This window comes from Neomonachus schauinslandi, chromosome 12 (genome assembly GCF_002201575.2).
Source record: "Neomonachus schauinslandi chromosome 12, ASM220157v2, whole genome shotgun sequence".
Lineage (NCBI taxonomy): Eukaryota > Metazoa > Chordata > Mammalia > Carnivora > Phocidae > Neomonachus > Neomonachus schauinslandi.
The window spans coordinates 86070128-86087281 of NC_058414.1; the positions used below are offsets into that span (position 1 = coordinate 86070128).

Below are 17154 nucleotides of genomic sequence, written 5' to 3' on the forward strand. Positions count from 1 at the left end.
GTATGACCTAATAGACTTTTCTTAGAAATGAAATTTACAATATTGATATCAACATTCCACTGCCATTTCCCTGATGCTACGACCCCAACAGAAACAGAAATGTTCTCTGCCTCTGAAGAATACAATCCAAAATAAAAAGCCTCATTAAAAAAAGAAAGGAAAAGACCCTTGTAGCCAGGAATATTCTGATCCATGAAATCCATCATTAAAGAGCAATCTACATCAAGGAATCACCCTTCCATGTTTTTATTTTATCACATATCCCCTTGCTCAGCTCTTGCCCCAACCCAACCCAATCGTATGACCTGTCTTCATCCATGCTTTCATGCTTTCTCCTCCTGGTCATCTATTCCATTTTAATGGATAATACAGAAGGTAAAAAAAATAACTCATTCTGTACACTCACTTGTTAAATAAAAACTCTACAAGACTGACCCCAAAATCACAATGAATAGTGAATCCTTATTCTTCATTGATATCCCAAATCAGACTTCCAATGAAAGATTAAAATAAAAAACAAACATTCAAGTAAAACACATGTGCTCACAGCATGTTATTAAGGGGGTACCTGTGTAGTATTTCCCCCAAATTCTACAGTCTCCTCCATCCCTGTACTCCGCACACCCCAGCTACTTCCTTAAAGCTGCTTTCCCTAAACTCTGCAATCGCTCATCTCTGGAACCTAGTCTCTTCATCTTTATGTGTCAGTCCCTAGTCTCAAGGAGCTGCACTCCAATATCACAGTATCTCAGCGTTTAATAAACAAACCATTTTTGACCCAGAGTAAAGTTTAACCAGCTCTACTCTATTGTTGTTGTTTTTAATTTCCCATCCATTGGCTGGCCTTAGAGTAATAAATGAACAAAGATTGTAACAAGCCTTTGCTCAAAAGATGAAGGATAAAACAAAGACCTGAGCATAAATACACTGAAGTGTCCAGATTTGATATCCATCTATCTCCCCCCCTCCCTCCCTCCCTCTCTCTCTCTCTCTCTCACAAAAAGAGTCTGTCAAATTTTAAGGGATACACATACAAGAGAAATCTCTATTTTCTCAAATAAAATTAAGTATTTACAGAGCTCTGAAAACCTAAAAGATTAGGTAGACCTAACTGTAGTTTTTTAATTATTCCTGTATCACAAAACAGTTACACAATTGAGCTAATCATTCTGTTTCTTCTGGCAAAATTCAATATAACATTTCAACATAACAAAATAATGGAAAAATACTGTGTCCTAATTCCGCCCCCCCTCAACAAGTTACCTCAAACTGTATGGAATTATCATCCTCCTAGATGCTGGAGACTGATGATGATGGCAATATCAGCTATCCTAATTTAATATTCATATAAATTCACATATAATACTTTGTTTCATCTCTATACCCTCAAGAAGTATGTTATGAAAGCCATGCTACAGATGAGGCTCTAGGGGTGAAACAGGGTACGTGGTGTTTCCAAGGACAAATAGTCAATAAGTAGTTCTGACACCGCTTGTCTTTGATGTCATTATGTTTACCTTGGGGTCCTTTGAGGGAGAGGTCCTGAGCCTTTGAGGCATACCAGAATCATCCAAGCCCATCTCCCTAACTTGCTGAGGTCAGGGGTTATTGAATACCTCAGGTAATTATGAAATAACTGAGAGACAAGCATTTGGGAATTATTGCTTTACAATAGTGTAGGTATGTGAAAATTAGCAACTAGAACAAATCAGCAAGTCAGCTGTCCTTTCCTCTGTTAGAACAAATCGGGTGAGTTCTATTCGAAATTTCTTTTGTTCAGCACAGCAATTAATTAAAACACTACTGCATGCTTGCTTTGTGCCATGTTACCAATAAAGCTAGTGAAATTTTGTTTGAGTTTCATAAAACGTGAGGAACAGTACCCCCGTAATTCAATATATTTCAGTCACCTTTGCAATATTTGGGATGGTCACCCCAACACCAATCAGTTCCAGGAACCTACATAAATATTTACTTACTTACTTCGAACCTATTTGATCAGATAATAGTAACGACTAGGTAAACACTGCCATCACTCCCTTCCCCAACTACATAAAACCAACCCTGAAACCCCCAGGTTTCTGTTTCCTTGTCTGAAAACATATACTTCTGTACTAGATGAATGCTAAAGTTCCATGGAGCAGTAAACTTTTACGTCTATAAAATACTCCACTTCATTAATTCAGAATCCAGGTGGTTGTATTAATAATGGTTTTAACTGTCAGTCGGCAAAGGCTTCAAATACTGGCAATCTTGTTTCGTTGCCTGGCAAGGCTTGAAATTCAGAATTTCATCATAAATCACTGTTTCCATTTGGTTACTCCTAAAGTAATATTCATTCAAAAACACTCTTTTGCGTAATTACTCTTAACTAGCTAGAGTATAACTGGTATTTCCGTAAATGTTTACTAGTGCCTCTATTTAGTTAAAACACTCTTGTCTTTCTGGCATTATTCTTTTGGGCACCGAGTTCAGGGCCAAATCCAAATGATACATAATGTAATTTTTTAATGTACCCAACAGAGAAATGGCAATCTCTGTCTTTAATTGCATGCTATTGAATTTTAACAAAAAGTTCTAGGAATGTCTGCCAAATTTCTATAATTTAGAGCAACTATATCATGAAAGAATAGACAGTCCACAATTTATTACGTATTATTTTTCTTGAACTACAGAAATACTCATTGTAGTTCTAGTTACATTTTTATTTGAATGGTAGTGAGATCAGCAGAAAAACAGATCTCAACACGTGGACTGCCTACCCAAGGAGATAACCTGAGGATCTCAACTCTCCACCTTAAACTACCCTACTCCTGCCTGTATTTGTGCTAAGTCACATCACGTAACAGTCCATCTGGGCAAGGCAGAACTACACTGGAGGGGCACCTGGGTGGCTCAGTTGGTTAAGCGACTGCCTTCGGCTCAGGTCATGATCCTGGAGTCCTGGGATCGAGTCCCGCATCAGGCTCCCTGCTCAGCGGGGAGTCTGCTTCTCCCTCTGACCCTACCCCCTCTCATGCTCTCTCTATCTCATTCTCTCTCAAATAAATAAATAAAATCTTTAAAGAAAGAAAGAAAGAAAGAAAGAAAGAACTACACTGGAAATAAGTTCTAGAAATACTGATATTAACAAGAGGTAACAGGCGAGGAGGAGCGAGGAGAGACGAGAGGTGAACTGTGCTTGATTCAGTCACTCCCTGTATTGTGGGTGCCTACCACACACGATACCTGGGCATACAGTAGGTGCTCAACATCCCCTAAAAGGGGGATGTCTAACACAGGGCAGAGGAATGTACAGAGAGACAGCAAGTCTGCAGGTTTCCCGGTGTGTGATGCTGAAGCAGCAGATGGAGACCATCACAAGAGGTTAAATGAAGAAATGGCTTCCAGGTAGTTGACGGAGTGGTAGGTTTCTGAGATTTATAAATTACTCAGGTTAATTCTGAGGCAGAGTCAAGGGAAGCCACTGAGTGCAAAGTTCAAATAGCTCTAGGGTAGGAGGACAATCTGTTGCCTTAAATTAGAGGAAGGAAATTGACAGTAAACTCCTATTTGTGTGACCATAATCTAAATTTACAAGAAGTTTATACCCCAAGATTCCATATGTATACAATCTAACCAGCAGGCGAATAAGAAGGCTGGGCTACTGTGGATACAGTGGTTCAAGGGCCACCTCACCAGAGGTGTACTAGAAAGAAATGATTCTGCAAAGTAAGCCATGGCAAAGGAAGACGGTGGGGGCAAAAGTACGAGCTGGAAGGGGATCAATAGGTCCCATCAGAATGGGACACCACATCCCATTCTCCCCTTGCTGCCATCACACGAAGTCCCAACATTACCTTGGCTGATCTAGCCTGGCGTGGAGCTTTGATTTCTGGATATTTCTCCCCATGGTATTTCTCAGACCACCTTCTTTCTCTCCGTTCCCCCAGAGGAGTAAGACCGATCCATAGACCCTTATCTCTCCAAAACATAGCCTGTGTACTTCACCAGATAACTGTACCCATCATCTGACCCATGCCCTATAATGAAACTGGTGTAATTTCACTTTACTGTGGAACACAATCCACGATTAAGTAAGCCTACTGGGGCTGAGTTTACAAAAGAAGCCAAGTACAGAACATGCCAAGGGAAAACTCAGCTGAGAATCTGCTCCTAAACTCTAGAGGCTCAAGTGTCATGCTCACTTCCACCAAAAATCTTCTTAAAGTGGGGGGCAGGGAAGTGGAACTGCATGCTGAATGTAAGGCCAGAAAGCAATGGTCACACAGAAGGAAAGGCTATTAGTGAGGAGGAAGACAGAGGCCTGGCTGCACCAGCTGGGAAACTCAGGGCAAGTTACTTGAGGTCTCTGAGCCTCAATAACAAAATCAACAACAACAGGTTGGGTGGTGAAGAGAAAAAATACCTCTCCCAAAGGTCTGTGCTAGGGTTAGAAGGATGATGTTAAGTCATTTCATACACTGCCTGCCCAATAATAATCCCTCAGTAGATGGTGGCCATTTCAATGCTGCTGCTGAAGACCGTGACACAGACACTTTATTTCTTGGCCAACAGCCTTGAATAGCAAGGGTGTCCACAATGCAAAGTCCCAAAGAGCATTTTCACCCAAAGCCAAGTTTGGGGACAATACATGAAGTTGAGCATTCTATTTAGGACAGGGCTTGTCAATAAAATTTTTACGTCCCCAAAGTCATGTAAAAGTAATGGCTAAGAACACTGTTTAGGCAATATGATTTAATTTAATTTACTTTAAAAGTTTGCTGGAAAAATGGTATCTATACTGATGTTTAATTTTATGTAAGTAAGATGTGCAGTTGCATTAATACCAGTACCTAGTGTGACTGGAGCAGAAGACCTTCACCCAAATCTCGGAGAAAACCTGCAGGATAAGGTGTAACCTGAGGGAAGGTGTACACTATGTGACCTGGAAGATGAATATCTAAATCACGTGGACCATTGTTGAGATTAAAGCCTTTTACCTCCTGAAAACGTGTCCATTCATTTATTCGATAAAGATTTACAAAGCACCCACTATGTGTTAGGCACTGTTCCAGGGGCTGGGGATACAACACTGAACAGACAAGGTTCCTGCCCTTATAGATCTCAGTGAGAACTACTAATAGTGAGGGCTCAGTACTGTGGCCACACTATTCTCCCTGGAGCTCTTGTTTTTAACGGTCTCTGAAAGAGAATGAAATTATAGAGCACAGACTACTGACCTCCATTCAGCTTAACTCACTGGATACAAAGACTGCATTTTCTGACCTAGGCAAGCAAACCCTACAGCTTCCTCATCAAATAATAGCCAGTCCTATAAACTCTTCCTGGAGGGTCAAAACTCCAGGCTCTGAAGGAAAGGAAGGTGTTAATACATCTTTTCCTTATTCCTCTAGCTCTACATCTTGGTAAACACTTGGGGGAAGATTTTTAAAGGCCTGCAATGATAATTAAATATTTATCTAATTTGATTACCATCATGCTTCATTTTATGAAAGAGAAGAAATTTCCTGTTTGGACCCTCAATCTTTGGTGGCATTAGCCTCCATGCCTGATTCTTCACCCAAGGACATTAAGTCCTAGGTTGAAGGGCATGAGTCTGGGTCCTTAGATGGAAGGGCCCCAGTGAAACCTCACTACCCACGGCTCCCAACTCTGCAGAGCTTGGAATAATGCAAGCCTGAATAAGGACTGTGAATATAAATATAACACCGAAAATTACAGGCATAGTTTTCTAGAGAGTCTTAGACAGACTAAAGATTATAAAGAGAATTAAAAGTGTGAACAACTCCCACTCCAGAGGACCTCAAGAATCCTCAGGCCTCTTTCTCATCTGTCTCCTCTTTTGCAACACAGTGCAAAGGCAGGCCATTCTAGGATGGTTGCAGGTCCTCAGAAGCTTCAAATTAGGAACTCTACTAATGAAACACTATGGCTTCTTGACCTCAATGTCCTAGGAAGGACTCAAAGCTATAGGAACTGGCATTGTGCAGGGCACAGCAAACCTCAGATGGTGTGCCGGGATAAGCTGGTGTTTCTTGAAAAAAAGATTCCGTGGCTTAAGTGTAATGCTGAAACATGGCATTGCAGTATCATCATCTTGGAAGCTCTGAATGTATATAAACTCTGAGGAGGCCCTACAGTAAAGAAATCTGTTCAGCTTAGTTAAACTTAACATTCCTCAAAATTATTTGGCCATGGAACCCATCCCACTTCCTGACAAATACATTAATTTTTACAAGTTAGCTGGTGCCTATTATGTGCCGAGCACTATCGTGGTGATCAAAGGGGAAATATTTCTGGGCTTCATGGAGCTTACACATTTAATATTTATTTTCAAAGACCGCTATTTAAGGCAACCAGTTCATTGGGTCTTTATCTGAGCATTTAACCTGATGAATTACTCTAAGCCAATGAATTCCCTTCTAAATCCCACGATCTCCAGCTCTCTGAGACAAAAGTAGCAGCTACTCCTCACAAAACATTTCTGCTCTGGAAAATAATAGTCTGGCATAGCCTCCATGGATCCACTCTGGTAATTAAAAGCTCTGTACCAGATGCCAAAGGGTGTTTGTGCTAATTGTATTTGTCCCTATACCTACACACACTTGCCTGGCTCACTGGAGGAGTTTAACAAATGTGTTCTAGAATAAATGGTAAATGACAAGGACTCCCTCTAGCCCCTGAAAATTCCAGTAAGAATGACCAAGATCAAAATCCTATCTTAGTCTGTGTGGCCAAACTGGATTTGGGTTCCCTTTATTGAATGCTGCCCTCACTGTGCCAACCTGCTTTACACGCCAAGTTCAGATGTGGGCACTTCTTCTTTGACGATGTTATGAGCTAATATTATTTGCAAATGTTTTAATGACCAAATATATCTTTCTAACTGAAGCTAATGTGCTGAAATGTAATCCCTTATAGAGGCACAGCTGGCTCACGGTCTGAACATAAAACTGGGATTCAAGAGCGTTTTCTAACACCAGCCCTGCAATTTTCTTTAAAAAAAAATTAATATTCGTGTATGTTAATTTCTCAGTAAAACAGGGAAATAAACATTGGCTGGTCTGCCTAAATGGAGTACATTTGAAATTTATAAATAAACAAGATATCAAGAAGCAAAACAATCACTAATTATGAAATTGGATGCAAAGAAGATTCAGAGATCAAGCCCATTTTCAATCACATTCGCCGGAAATACAGAATGACTTCCTGGCTGCAATATTCCTACCAATAGCAAGAAAAGATCCCAAAGAAAGGAAAGGGACTATTAACTGTTTTACAAAAGAACACCCTTGCTGAGCCTCCCCACACAAAATAAACAGAATCTTTAAAAGTGAAATTAATTTTCCCTGGATTTCATAACACTTTATTTCTCACCTTGTCTTTTTACACATTCAAGTGGCAGACCATTTTAAGAAAACTGTCATGGTAAACAGAATTTAATTATTTTATGGTACGGTCTTTCACGAGGTAAAGGAAACGTGAAGAGTTGAGAAAGTATGCAACCCATATTGTTGGCGTCTTAGCACTTACGATCATTACAAGCACTCACAAAAAGGCAATACTGGGCTTTAAAGCTGAACTCTGTATTATCTCTTTCTCAGAGCCCTGGGGCTATCACTGCAAAGCACAGTGGTCCATTCTAAGCTCTGAATAGAGAAAAGGAAGAGATCATTAAATTATAATTTCCATGCACAATTGGTACAAGTATTTCCTACCAACAGGATTAATATGAAAGCAAGATCCCAGAATAAAGCTGCTCAGCAGAGAGGATGACAGTTTAGTGTCTTGTAAATTCGATTTCACTGAAAGCCCTGACACATCATAATGGTGAAACCCTATTTACTGTAGCAAGCAGGATGGATAATGCTATTTAATACCTGGTGTACTGTGTGCCATCCGCTCATAGCTTTGTACTCCATGTTCTCATCTTACCTTCTGGTTAGTACTTCTTGACAGCCTACATGGTAAATAGAGCCCCAAATTAAGTGCTTATCCCGTGATTTGCAAATCTTTCCTCTAAAGTTAGGCACAGAAAAACTGGCTCCAGTTAAAGGGATAACTTTCACGGGATGCACTTTTAACAGGCTCACCCCAGAAAAGAATGTAAGTCGCATATCCCTAAAGCCAGATTTAAAAAGCGTTTCAAGGTTACCCAAACCACATTTCCCATTAGGAAATTCAGAGAGGTTAACAGAAAAGCCAATGCGTTTGAAGGACTTGTTGAATAATGAATTAAGGATAAGAACCCCATATCCACTACACTGTGTGGATCGCTCCCTTTCCCCTCAGGAGAACAAAACAGAAGGGGGAGGGGGTGAAGTCCATTCCTGCTTGCTGCTTTTGGAATATCTGCAACAATAAGCTTCCTTTAGGGAGGTGAAGAGTGTAAAAGGGTTCAGGTCTTTGAATCTACGTTATAAATAAATATGTCCATTATATTAGGAAAAGGTATGATGATACTGGCCCTTATTAATTTTTCTACCTAACAATGAAGATCTAAGCACATTTATGTGAACTATCATTACTTGCTAATGAGGAAAAAAAGAGCAACTCAAGGTACATGCTGGAAAACCACTCCTAAAACCCCTGTCGTGTGTAATGGCATTACAATTAAACGTGTCTCTGGCTTCCATCACCTTCAATGTCCAACTCCTGGACCAGAGAACTTTGTTTCTGCAACTCTGGGTGACTTCAGACCATATTTCAAGATGAATGAGGAAACCAGTACAAAAATTCAGACTGTCAAAGGAATAATATATATCTCTAGGTTGACAAGTACAAACTAGCTATCTACCACAAAGTTATGCTTTTAACTATTATGTTAAATTTGCTATCTCACAATGTACAGCCAAAGCCCACACAATAATTCGGTGTATATGAGCTACCCATATGACCTAGAATCACTGACGACTGTTTAGAAAGCACTTGAGGGGGGAAGTATCAAAGGGTTTTTTTTTAATCCCATAAATAGACTTTATTAAATTATCTTCCTACCCCAGAAAAGACTGCTTATGTGTTTTAGTATCTTAGATGTCAGTGATCTGTGATTCTCTCCTTTATTAATCCCATCAAAAGGCTGAACAAGCTTCACTCAATGAAGTATTTTTATAATGACAGACTTCATCTGGTAGTAAAAATACATAATAATTTCTTCCCATAAGCAGCACACTGGGCTGACAATAATCCGTTCTGTTGTCGTTTCTTTTTACTATCATTGTTGGCATTATTTTCCCCCAAGCTTTGCACAGAGGAATAGAGAAACCAAGGTACTAATTGACAAAGAAGTCAAGCAATCAAAAAAGCCCATTAATCATACAGATGAGCCCGACACTTCATAATGCAATGGAAGACATGCCACCCACTATAAGTAAAAGGCTTTTAAAAATTGCTCATTTGGTGTAAGTAAGCACGACCTTAGAATTTAATTAGTAACTCTCTCCACAGGTGACGAACTAGTAAAGTACTTTTCTTCTTAATGACAATTTATTTTTCACCATTCTCTTTGCACTGCTTTCTTTTGCTCAGCTTGTACAATTCCCTCTCCTTAATTGTATGGGATTGACTGCAGTGTGTACGCAAATAGCTACTGAAATCCAGAGGAGCCTATAAACTGAAAGCAATACAGATCCCACTACCCTGTTGATCCGAACATTGTAACTCTACCTAACTAAGCCCTCTGATCTCCCTCAGCTCCTCAAGTCACCAAGGCTTTTACAGCTCTCTTCACACTGTGCCAAACCCCACCATTCTTATGAACGCCAAGAGCAAAGTGGATTGAGTAGAGCAAATCAATTCAAGTTCATAATTGGGAAATTAGACACGAAGACACACTAATCATCAAAGAACTCACATCTCCAAGATGTCTTGGGGAGAAGGGGGTCCTTCATCCTGGAAGATCCCTGGGAGAATCTGGACTCTGCCCTCTCAAACTACGGTCTGGTCTTGCTTCTCACTTCCCTCCCACAGGGCTAATAGACTACTGGAAAATACACATGCCCTGAAGAACATGAAGGCAATCTAGACTCTAATGAAATGACCATCGAAGCATTTTATCAAAGTATAAAGTTTGTTTCTATCTAGAGGTGGAATGATAGGACTACCTGATAGCAACACTATGAACATATGAATGAATGGCTCAAAAACATTTGTAAACTGCTTCAGTAACTATGGCTTTCTTACTTCAAAGTAGAAGCAGCACAACTAGATGTTAAAATAACTCTTAGAGGTATCATGCTGTAGCTGCTAGATAATAAGACTTTATTTATTCCCTTTTTGGCCAAATGTCCCCAGGAAGTACCATCCTGGGGAAAAGATTCTGCATTTTCAATGCTTAACAATCTTGTAGATTATGAGGTAGCATTAATCCCATTTTAACACTGGGACCTAAAAAGTTGTATTAGAAACCAAAAAGAGCTAACTCACCACCCAAAGAGCCAACACACAACCAGCAGGATTTAACTCTTGAGTGCAGAACTAACAAATATTAAAGCTAGCACTGGCTAATGGCTAAAAGCTCAGGTGTTGGAATTACCTCAGATCCAGATGTTTTGGTTGGATATTCTTGGGCAAGTTACTTGAAGCCTTAGGGCCTTCATCTAAACAACAGGACTGACAACCTCATAGGGTTGTCTGTGTGAATAAAATGACATAACCCATGGCAAGTGTCTAGCACATGTAAATGCGCAATAAATGTTACTGTGAGTTACTATCACAATGATGATGATGCTACAAATAATATCAAGACAGTCAAAACTTGATTCTCATAGGATAGATACATATTATTAATTTAAATGACGAGTGAAGAAGATACCAGGTACTTTGTTGATAGTTAAAAACTATACATTAATTGCTTAAGACATAATTTTATGGTATAAGCTTAGTAAATCTAGGATTTATTCACTGAACTCCTATGTGAGTTGTGGAAAATACAGAGACGAGAGAAAATGACCTTTAACCTCAGGGAATTTATGTGATAAACACAGATAACAAATCACAATTACCATAACTGTGGCACCATAAAGAGAGGTATAAAAACACTATGGAACATTCCCTTAGAGATTTGTGGAAAGCTTCCTAAAAACACTTAAGAACCTTCTCTTTGAAAGCTGCCCTGGGCTTCCTCTTATCAAATCACCAATCAGGAATTAACATCCTCCAAGTCTCTTAAATCAACAACCAGGAGTTAATACTCAAGTCTCTTTCAGTTAGGCCACACACCTAACTGTGACCTCACCAATGTTATTAAAATACAGAAGTTCACTTCACATCTATGTCAATGTCCTTTGATAAAGCCAGCAACCTTTACAATGAAATAGGGACTTGAAAAACTTTTCAAATGGCTTGACTTTCTTTCTCTGTAAAGAGTTACTGCTTTTAGAATACTGGTTCTAGGAAGGGTGAACTTGTGTCCAGTTAAATTATACTTATTCCTCCTCATGAGGCAGTGATAGGAGAAAGTTATCTCAGACTCGCGGTGAACTAACCAATATGAATACGTAAGAGGAGAAAGATCCATTCACACATAGAACTATCTAATTGATAGAATTTATAAATAGATCAAAGAGGCAAGCCACACTGTAATAGAACTGAATGTGCTCCACGTGCTCAGGGGATTTGGGTTCAGAGTCTCAAAAGAAATTTGTAACAAGTCAATGACAATGAACAGTTCAAGTAATAAAACTACGAGTCATCCAGAAGTGATCGTGTACATAATGATGGTGTTAATCTAGTTGATGGGGATCACTTTTGGAATGATTCTGTTAAAGACTGGTCAATATTCCCTCTCCAGTAATGATACACCATCTACTATCTAGTTTATGGTTTCATCATTTCATTTGGTTTAAATAAAGACATGTACTTAAACCACTTTTAAACCACAGGCAACCTGGATTTCGCATAGTAAGTTAGGTGATTCTACAAGCTATCATAATATTATAATTATTTTTCTTGCAATATGCACTATTGGATTTAGCACTTTTAGATCTTCTAACATGAACTGTATGTAGAATTTCTAATAGAAATGGTGAGACATTGCACTTTTCACTGTCAGCACAATACAAGGGGAACTCTTTTTAAAATCTTCTGCATTAAGCCTACAAAATGCTTCATCACGGAGACCTACATCTCTCAAATATTCCTGGAAGAAATCCAATTGAACGAAATTAATGTAGCTACTTCAGGAAAGGCAGTAATAAACAAAGATGATTTTACAGAAATGGAGAGAAGACAGCAGGAAGTTGAACAATACTCAAGTAATTTCATGATTTTTAGTGTTTTGTACACAATGAAAAGTAAGTAGATATTCTTTAATGGCAATGGCTTTTGTTAAGCATTTTCCAGTTTTCAAAGAGCTTTTATATACATCATCTTATCTGGTCCCCCCAATAACTCACAAACGTGAGCAAGGAACAGACTATTATCCCCACTTTATAGATAAAGAAGCAGAGACCAGAAGAGATTAGGTGACTTGTCAAATAACTAGACGACAGCACCATGCCTTCTGACTCCTAGTCCAGCCTGGAGTTATTAGGTATTAACTAATAGTAGTGTGATTATTCCACCTTAGGATTTTTCTAAGCTCACTGGTACTCCTCAGTTTTCAGTTAAAATTCCTAAAACACTACTTTCCAGCCTTATCTTCAAAAAGGAAAAAATATTTCACCTATATAAAAAGCTGCTGACTGCAATGACTTGACATCATCACACCATCTCCATCTGATCTACCACCATGTGTTCTAACTTGAGGCCAAAAACAACAGTTAGCTGCTGAGCAGACTGGTTTCATCAGCCAAGATCGAATCCTCTCAGTATATCACACTAATCACTAAATGACCTCCATCAAATTGGTGGATTTATGAGAAATGGGTGAATATTTTTCATTGCCTTTTCTTGTACCTGACAGCAATCAATGACAAATCCAAAAGGTACCTAGCACAGTAATACTTGATAGCAAAGAAAACTGTCACTGGGTGGGAAAAAAGCAGGTACTGGGTAAATCACCTCAAAAACTATCAGTCATTCATTTTATTCAGCTAATATTTACTATCAGGTGCTCTGGAAGGGTTGAGGTAAACTAACAGCTGACTGAGCAGTCACTCTGTGCGGGACACTACGGTAGGTGCTTTATGAGAATGAGCTCATTTAACAAATCCGTGAGGTAAGTACTATTATATCTTCATTTTACAGCTGAAGAAACTGAAACTTGAAGTAACATGCTACAAAAACTCAGCAGGTAAATGTCTGTTCAGTGCATTCAATCCAAGTCAGAGGCTGTGTTCTAAACCAGGGTTCTACAGACTAGAACTCATGAGTCAGATCCCGCCTGCTCTCTGTTTTTATATAGCCCTAAGAGTGGTTTCGGGTTTTTGAGTGGTTTGGGGGGTGGGGAGTCCAAAGCAGAGTATTTCACTACATACAGAAATTATGTGAAACCCAAGCTTCAGGGTCCGTAATTGGAACGCAGTCGCAGTTGCCGACTGACATACTGGCTACGGCTGGTGTCACGTTACAATGGCAGCGCCGAGCAGCTGAGCTGAGAGCTGAGTAGTCGAGACAGAAACCATACACAGCCAGCGAAGTCTAAAGTATTTCCTATCTGGCCCTTTACAGAAAAATGTGCTCACTCTTGCCATAAGCCATTCCACTTGATGCTTTTTTTATCATCTCTATTTGGATGTCTTAACAAATATCCCAAACTTAAAATATTTAAAGTCAAATTCCTGATTTTTCTGCACTACCCACAAAAAGATCCATATCTGCATAGTCTTCCTCTATGGAAAAGCCATCCTTCTAGGTATAAAAGCCATAGATCGAGAGTATCCTTGAGTTCTTTCTTTCACTCATGTTCAAAACCATCAACAAGCCTGATCAGCTCTGCCTTTGAAACATGCAACCCCATGCTTCATCCCCTCCATGGCTAGCAGCCGGGCCCAAGCCATCACTATTCCTTTTCTGAATTACCGCCATTACCTCTTCCTAGGTCTGTCTTGCTTCAGTTCTTGCCTAAGACAAAAGCCAACATGCTCTTCCACTCACAAACCCTCTAGCCTTTCCAACATGAAACACACAGCCCTGCTTCAGGGCTCTGGTGCTGGTTGACTTCCCATTACTGCAGACCTCTTACCAAAAGCCACCTATTAGGCCCTCCCTCTCTACCAGATCCCACACCCTATACTCCAAGGCCCTGGGACTCCTTTTTCTCTGCTTCATTGTTCATCCATAGAATTGCAAACTGCCATCCACTATATACACTTCAGCTCCCTGAGGACAAAAGTTTAGTTAATTTTCTTCATTAGCATTTCTCTGGCACTAGCCTGGGGCCTGACATGTATTAGGTGATTAAGCAGACATCTGTTCGATGAATGAAGAAATGATCCCTGTATGCAAGAAGCATGCACACTAGTGACGTACAGACACGGGTGAGCATATTTAATGTGTAAATAACTGTACTGAATGGGACTTAATACTGTATTTCTTATTGTATCTACTTTCTTATTAAACATCTTACTCTAAACAACCAAATTTTAGAGCTTTCCATCAAAGGGAAGAAAGATCTAGCTTTGTATGGCCCATGTGTGAAATGATTCTAGACAAATCACTTTACTGAACGGGGGCACTGATGAGGTGGCTCAAATTCCCATTATGAAACCCACAGTCTCCTGTTTTAGCTTTAATTCCTGCCTTTGCATCTCTGTCAAACTCTAGGGCCTGCCCAGAGGTACTGCCTCAACTCCTCTGAACTCTTCTTCCTAAGTCCTACTGTTCAACTCCTGCCCATTTCTTAGCCACAAATGCAGTGAAACTGAGATTACACAAAGACAATATATCCATTAAAACACTTCCATTTCTACGAACCCACTCAAGTTTCGTCAATGTTAGGGAGAGTCAAGAGTAGCACTCTACTGTTTGACCTGGGGGCAGTGCAGCTTCTAAACATTTAGGGACAAAATACCCGCGGGGGGCGGGGGTAGGTAGCTGCAGAGTGATAAATGCCTCATTGAACCAATAACGCGACCATACCCCAAAACAGCCAAAGAAGAAATAACATTCCCTGTGAGAATGATCTACCTGCTTGGCTTCTTCACTTCCTTTTAACTAGGAAAAGCAGCTACAGTTCTAATTATTGGTGCTTAAATAAATATACGGGAAAGTTGCAGATGTGGTTCTAGAAGAGAATCAATGACAAGAAATAGTCATACCCTCTCCTCCAGTCTAGCCAGCTGCTCTTTGTAGAATGCATCCTGCTTCTTTATCACTCGATCTTTCTCTTCCAGCTGCTTAGCCTAAAAAAAAGAAATGAAGAATAGACTATAACAAGAAAAAGCAGCAACAGTGAAGCAAAAGTCAAGTATAAATTACATTAGAAATAAGTACATAGAGCTGAAGATTTTTGCAATCTATTAGGTCTCTGCCATAGAACAATATTAATAAGATGATGATTGCTGTATTTAAATGTAAAGGAGTCTACATTTTTTTTTTTTTTTACTCTGACAGCTGTGTCCTACTTTGTCAAAAAGTATCAGAATACAGCACAGTTTTATTTAACTCCTATGGAAGAGTAATTTCAAGGATTAATATTTTGTACAATAAAACTTAGATTTTATTCCAAGCATAAACCACATGGTTATTAACCTTTTTTCTGAACAACAAAATACCTATATGACATTTTCTACATAAATCTTATGTTTGAGAATCCTTAAATTACCCATTGAAACCTGCACCTAAGTACATGTATTGGTCTATTTTCTTTTTTATGAAGCAGTTGTCTTTGGGGCAAGGGGCAAAAACCACTGTAAATGTTTATTTGAATAGTTAAAGTAATTATAAAACTCAGTCATCCCATTTCTAATTTATAAGATTTTTTCAAAATTAAAAAGGTAATAAAAATTTTTTGATACTTGAAAAATAATGATAAAGATGGTTACTTATGGATGTTTTTCAAGGTTAATAAAAAAATGCATTTTTCAAACTGTTGTTTGTATCTTGATCATTACATTTAAGTGATCTTTATCTCTGAGAACAGAGCTCCCTGTCTCACACCCCAAGATAGAAAAGTTTTTAATATATTTTTGTTCAGTAAATGCTGAATACACACTTGACAAGGAATTTTAAGATATTCAGCAAGTATGCATTTTGGCATTCCCACCCTTATGCCGCATACCACATTTTTTTGCAGGGTGATCAAGGGTCACTTGCCTCAACCTTGTGTGAGGGTGATTTCCACTATCTGCTTAGTTTACGTGTACCCATTTTACACATATATAGGTCATTGCTTTGCTACTTACTTTGTCTTCAATGTCCTGCAGCATGTTAAAAACAAACAACAATTATTTAACAATAGAAGTAGTATTTTTTCCTAATGTCACAAAGAAACCTGATAGATAATATCTAAGATGCAAACCAAAGAAGGCAATAGGGGGAAAAAAAGATCAGAGAACTTGCTTAACTTAGGACACAGTTAAATGTCAGTGTGCTGCTACAATTTGAATAGAAGATTTCAGTGAAAAGTTCATGCTGCTTGAAAGCGTATGAATAAATTTAAAAAGATACAATAATAAGATTACGTTAAAATATATTCATATGCAAGTACATAATAATCAATGGCTCCTTGGTACAACATAGTAAAAACCTGACTAGCCTGTCAGGAATATAAAAGAAAAAGTAAACAGAGAAAGAATTTTTAACAAAGCTAAGTGTGAAGAAAGTATGCATGACAATATGATCTACAGAGAAAAGGTATTTCTAAATTCAACACATACACACCCAAAATAGAAATAAAGGAAATGTAAAAGAACGGTTTTATGAGACCCTCTGTTAAAAAAAAAAATCATTAAACCAAACAAATAAGCAAATGACAAAAAGAGGAAAAGAAACCACAACATGTAACTATGAGAGTTAAAGTTACTAAAATACAGAACACTAAAAAAAAAAAAAAAAAAAGCCCTCTACCCCTCAACCAAAAAAGCCAAAAGAAAAATACACAAATGACATACACTGGTAATTCACACACAAAAATACAAATAATAAACACATGGGGAAAAAACCCAACCCTAAGAGAAATCAAAGAATGATAATTAAAATAATGAAATACCATTATTCATCTACTGAACTGACAACAATATAAAATAGTAATAGTAATGTCAGATACAG

The 17154-nt window shown here is 38.7% G+C and overlaps 1 protein-coding gene across 5 annotated transcripts in view; it reads right to left on the reverse strand.

The window, feature by feature from the left end:
• The window catches only part of CHCHD3 (coiled-coil-helix-coiled-coil-helix domain containing 3), a 271107-nt gene that overhangs the window by 80092 nt on the left and 173861 nt on the right, over positions 1-17154 (reverse strand). For 4 of the 5 annotated variants that reach the window (XM_044920171.1, XM_021692981.2, XM_044920172.1 and 1 more), the window contains exon 5: positions 15204-15287. In XM_044920171.1, coding sequence (XP_044776106.1) covers positions 15204-15287 — 84 coding nt within the window. Of the gene's footprint in view, positions 1-15203; positions 15288-16289; positions 16305-17154 lie in introns of all 5 variants that reach the window. The other variant, XM_044920174.1, reaches the window with a different exon arrangement.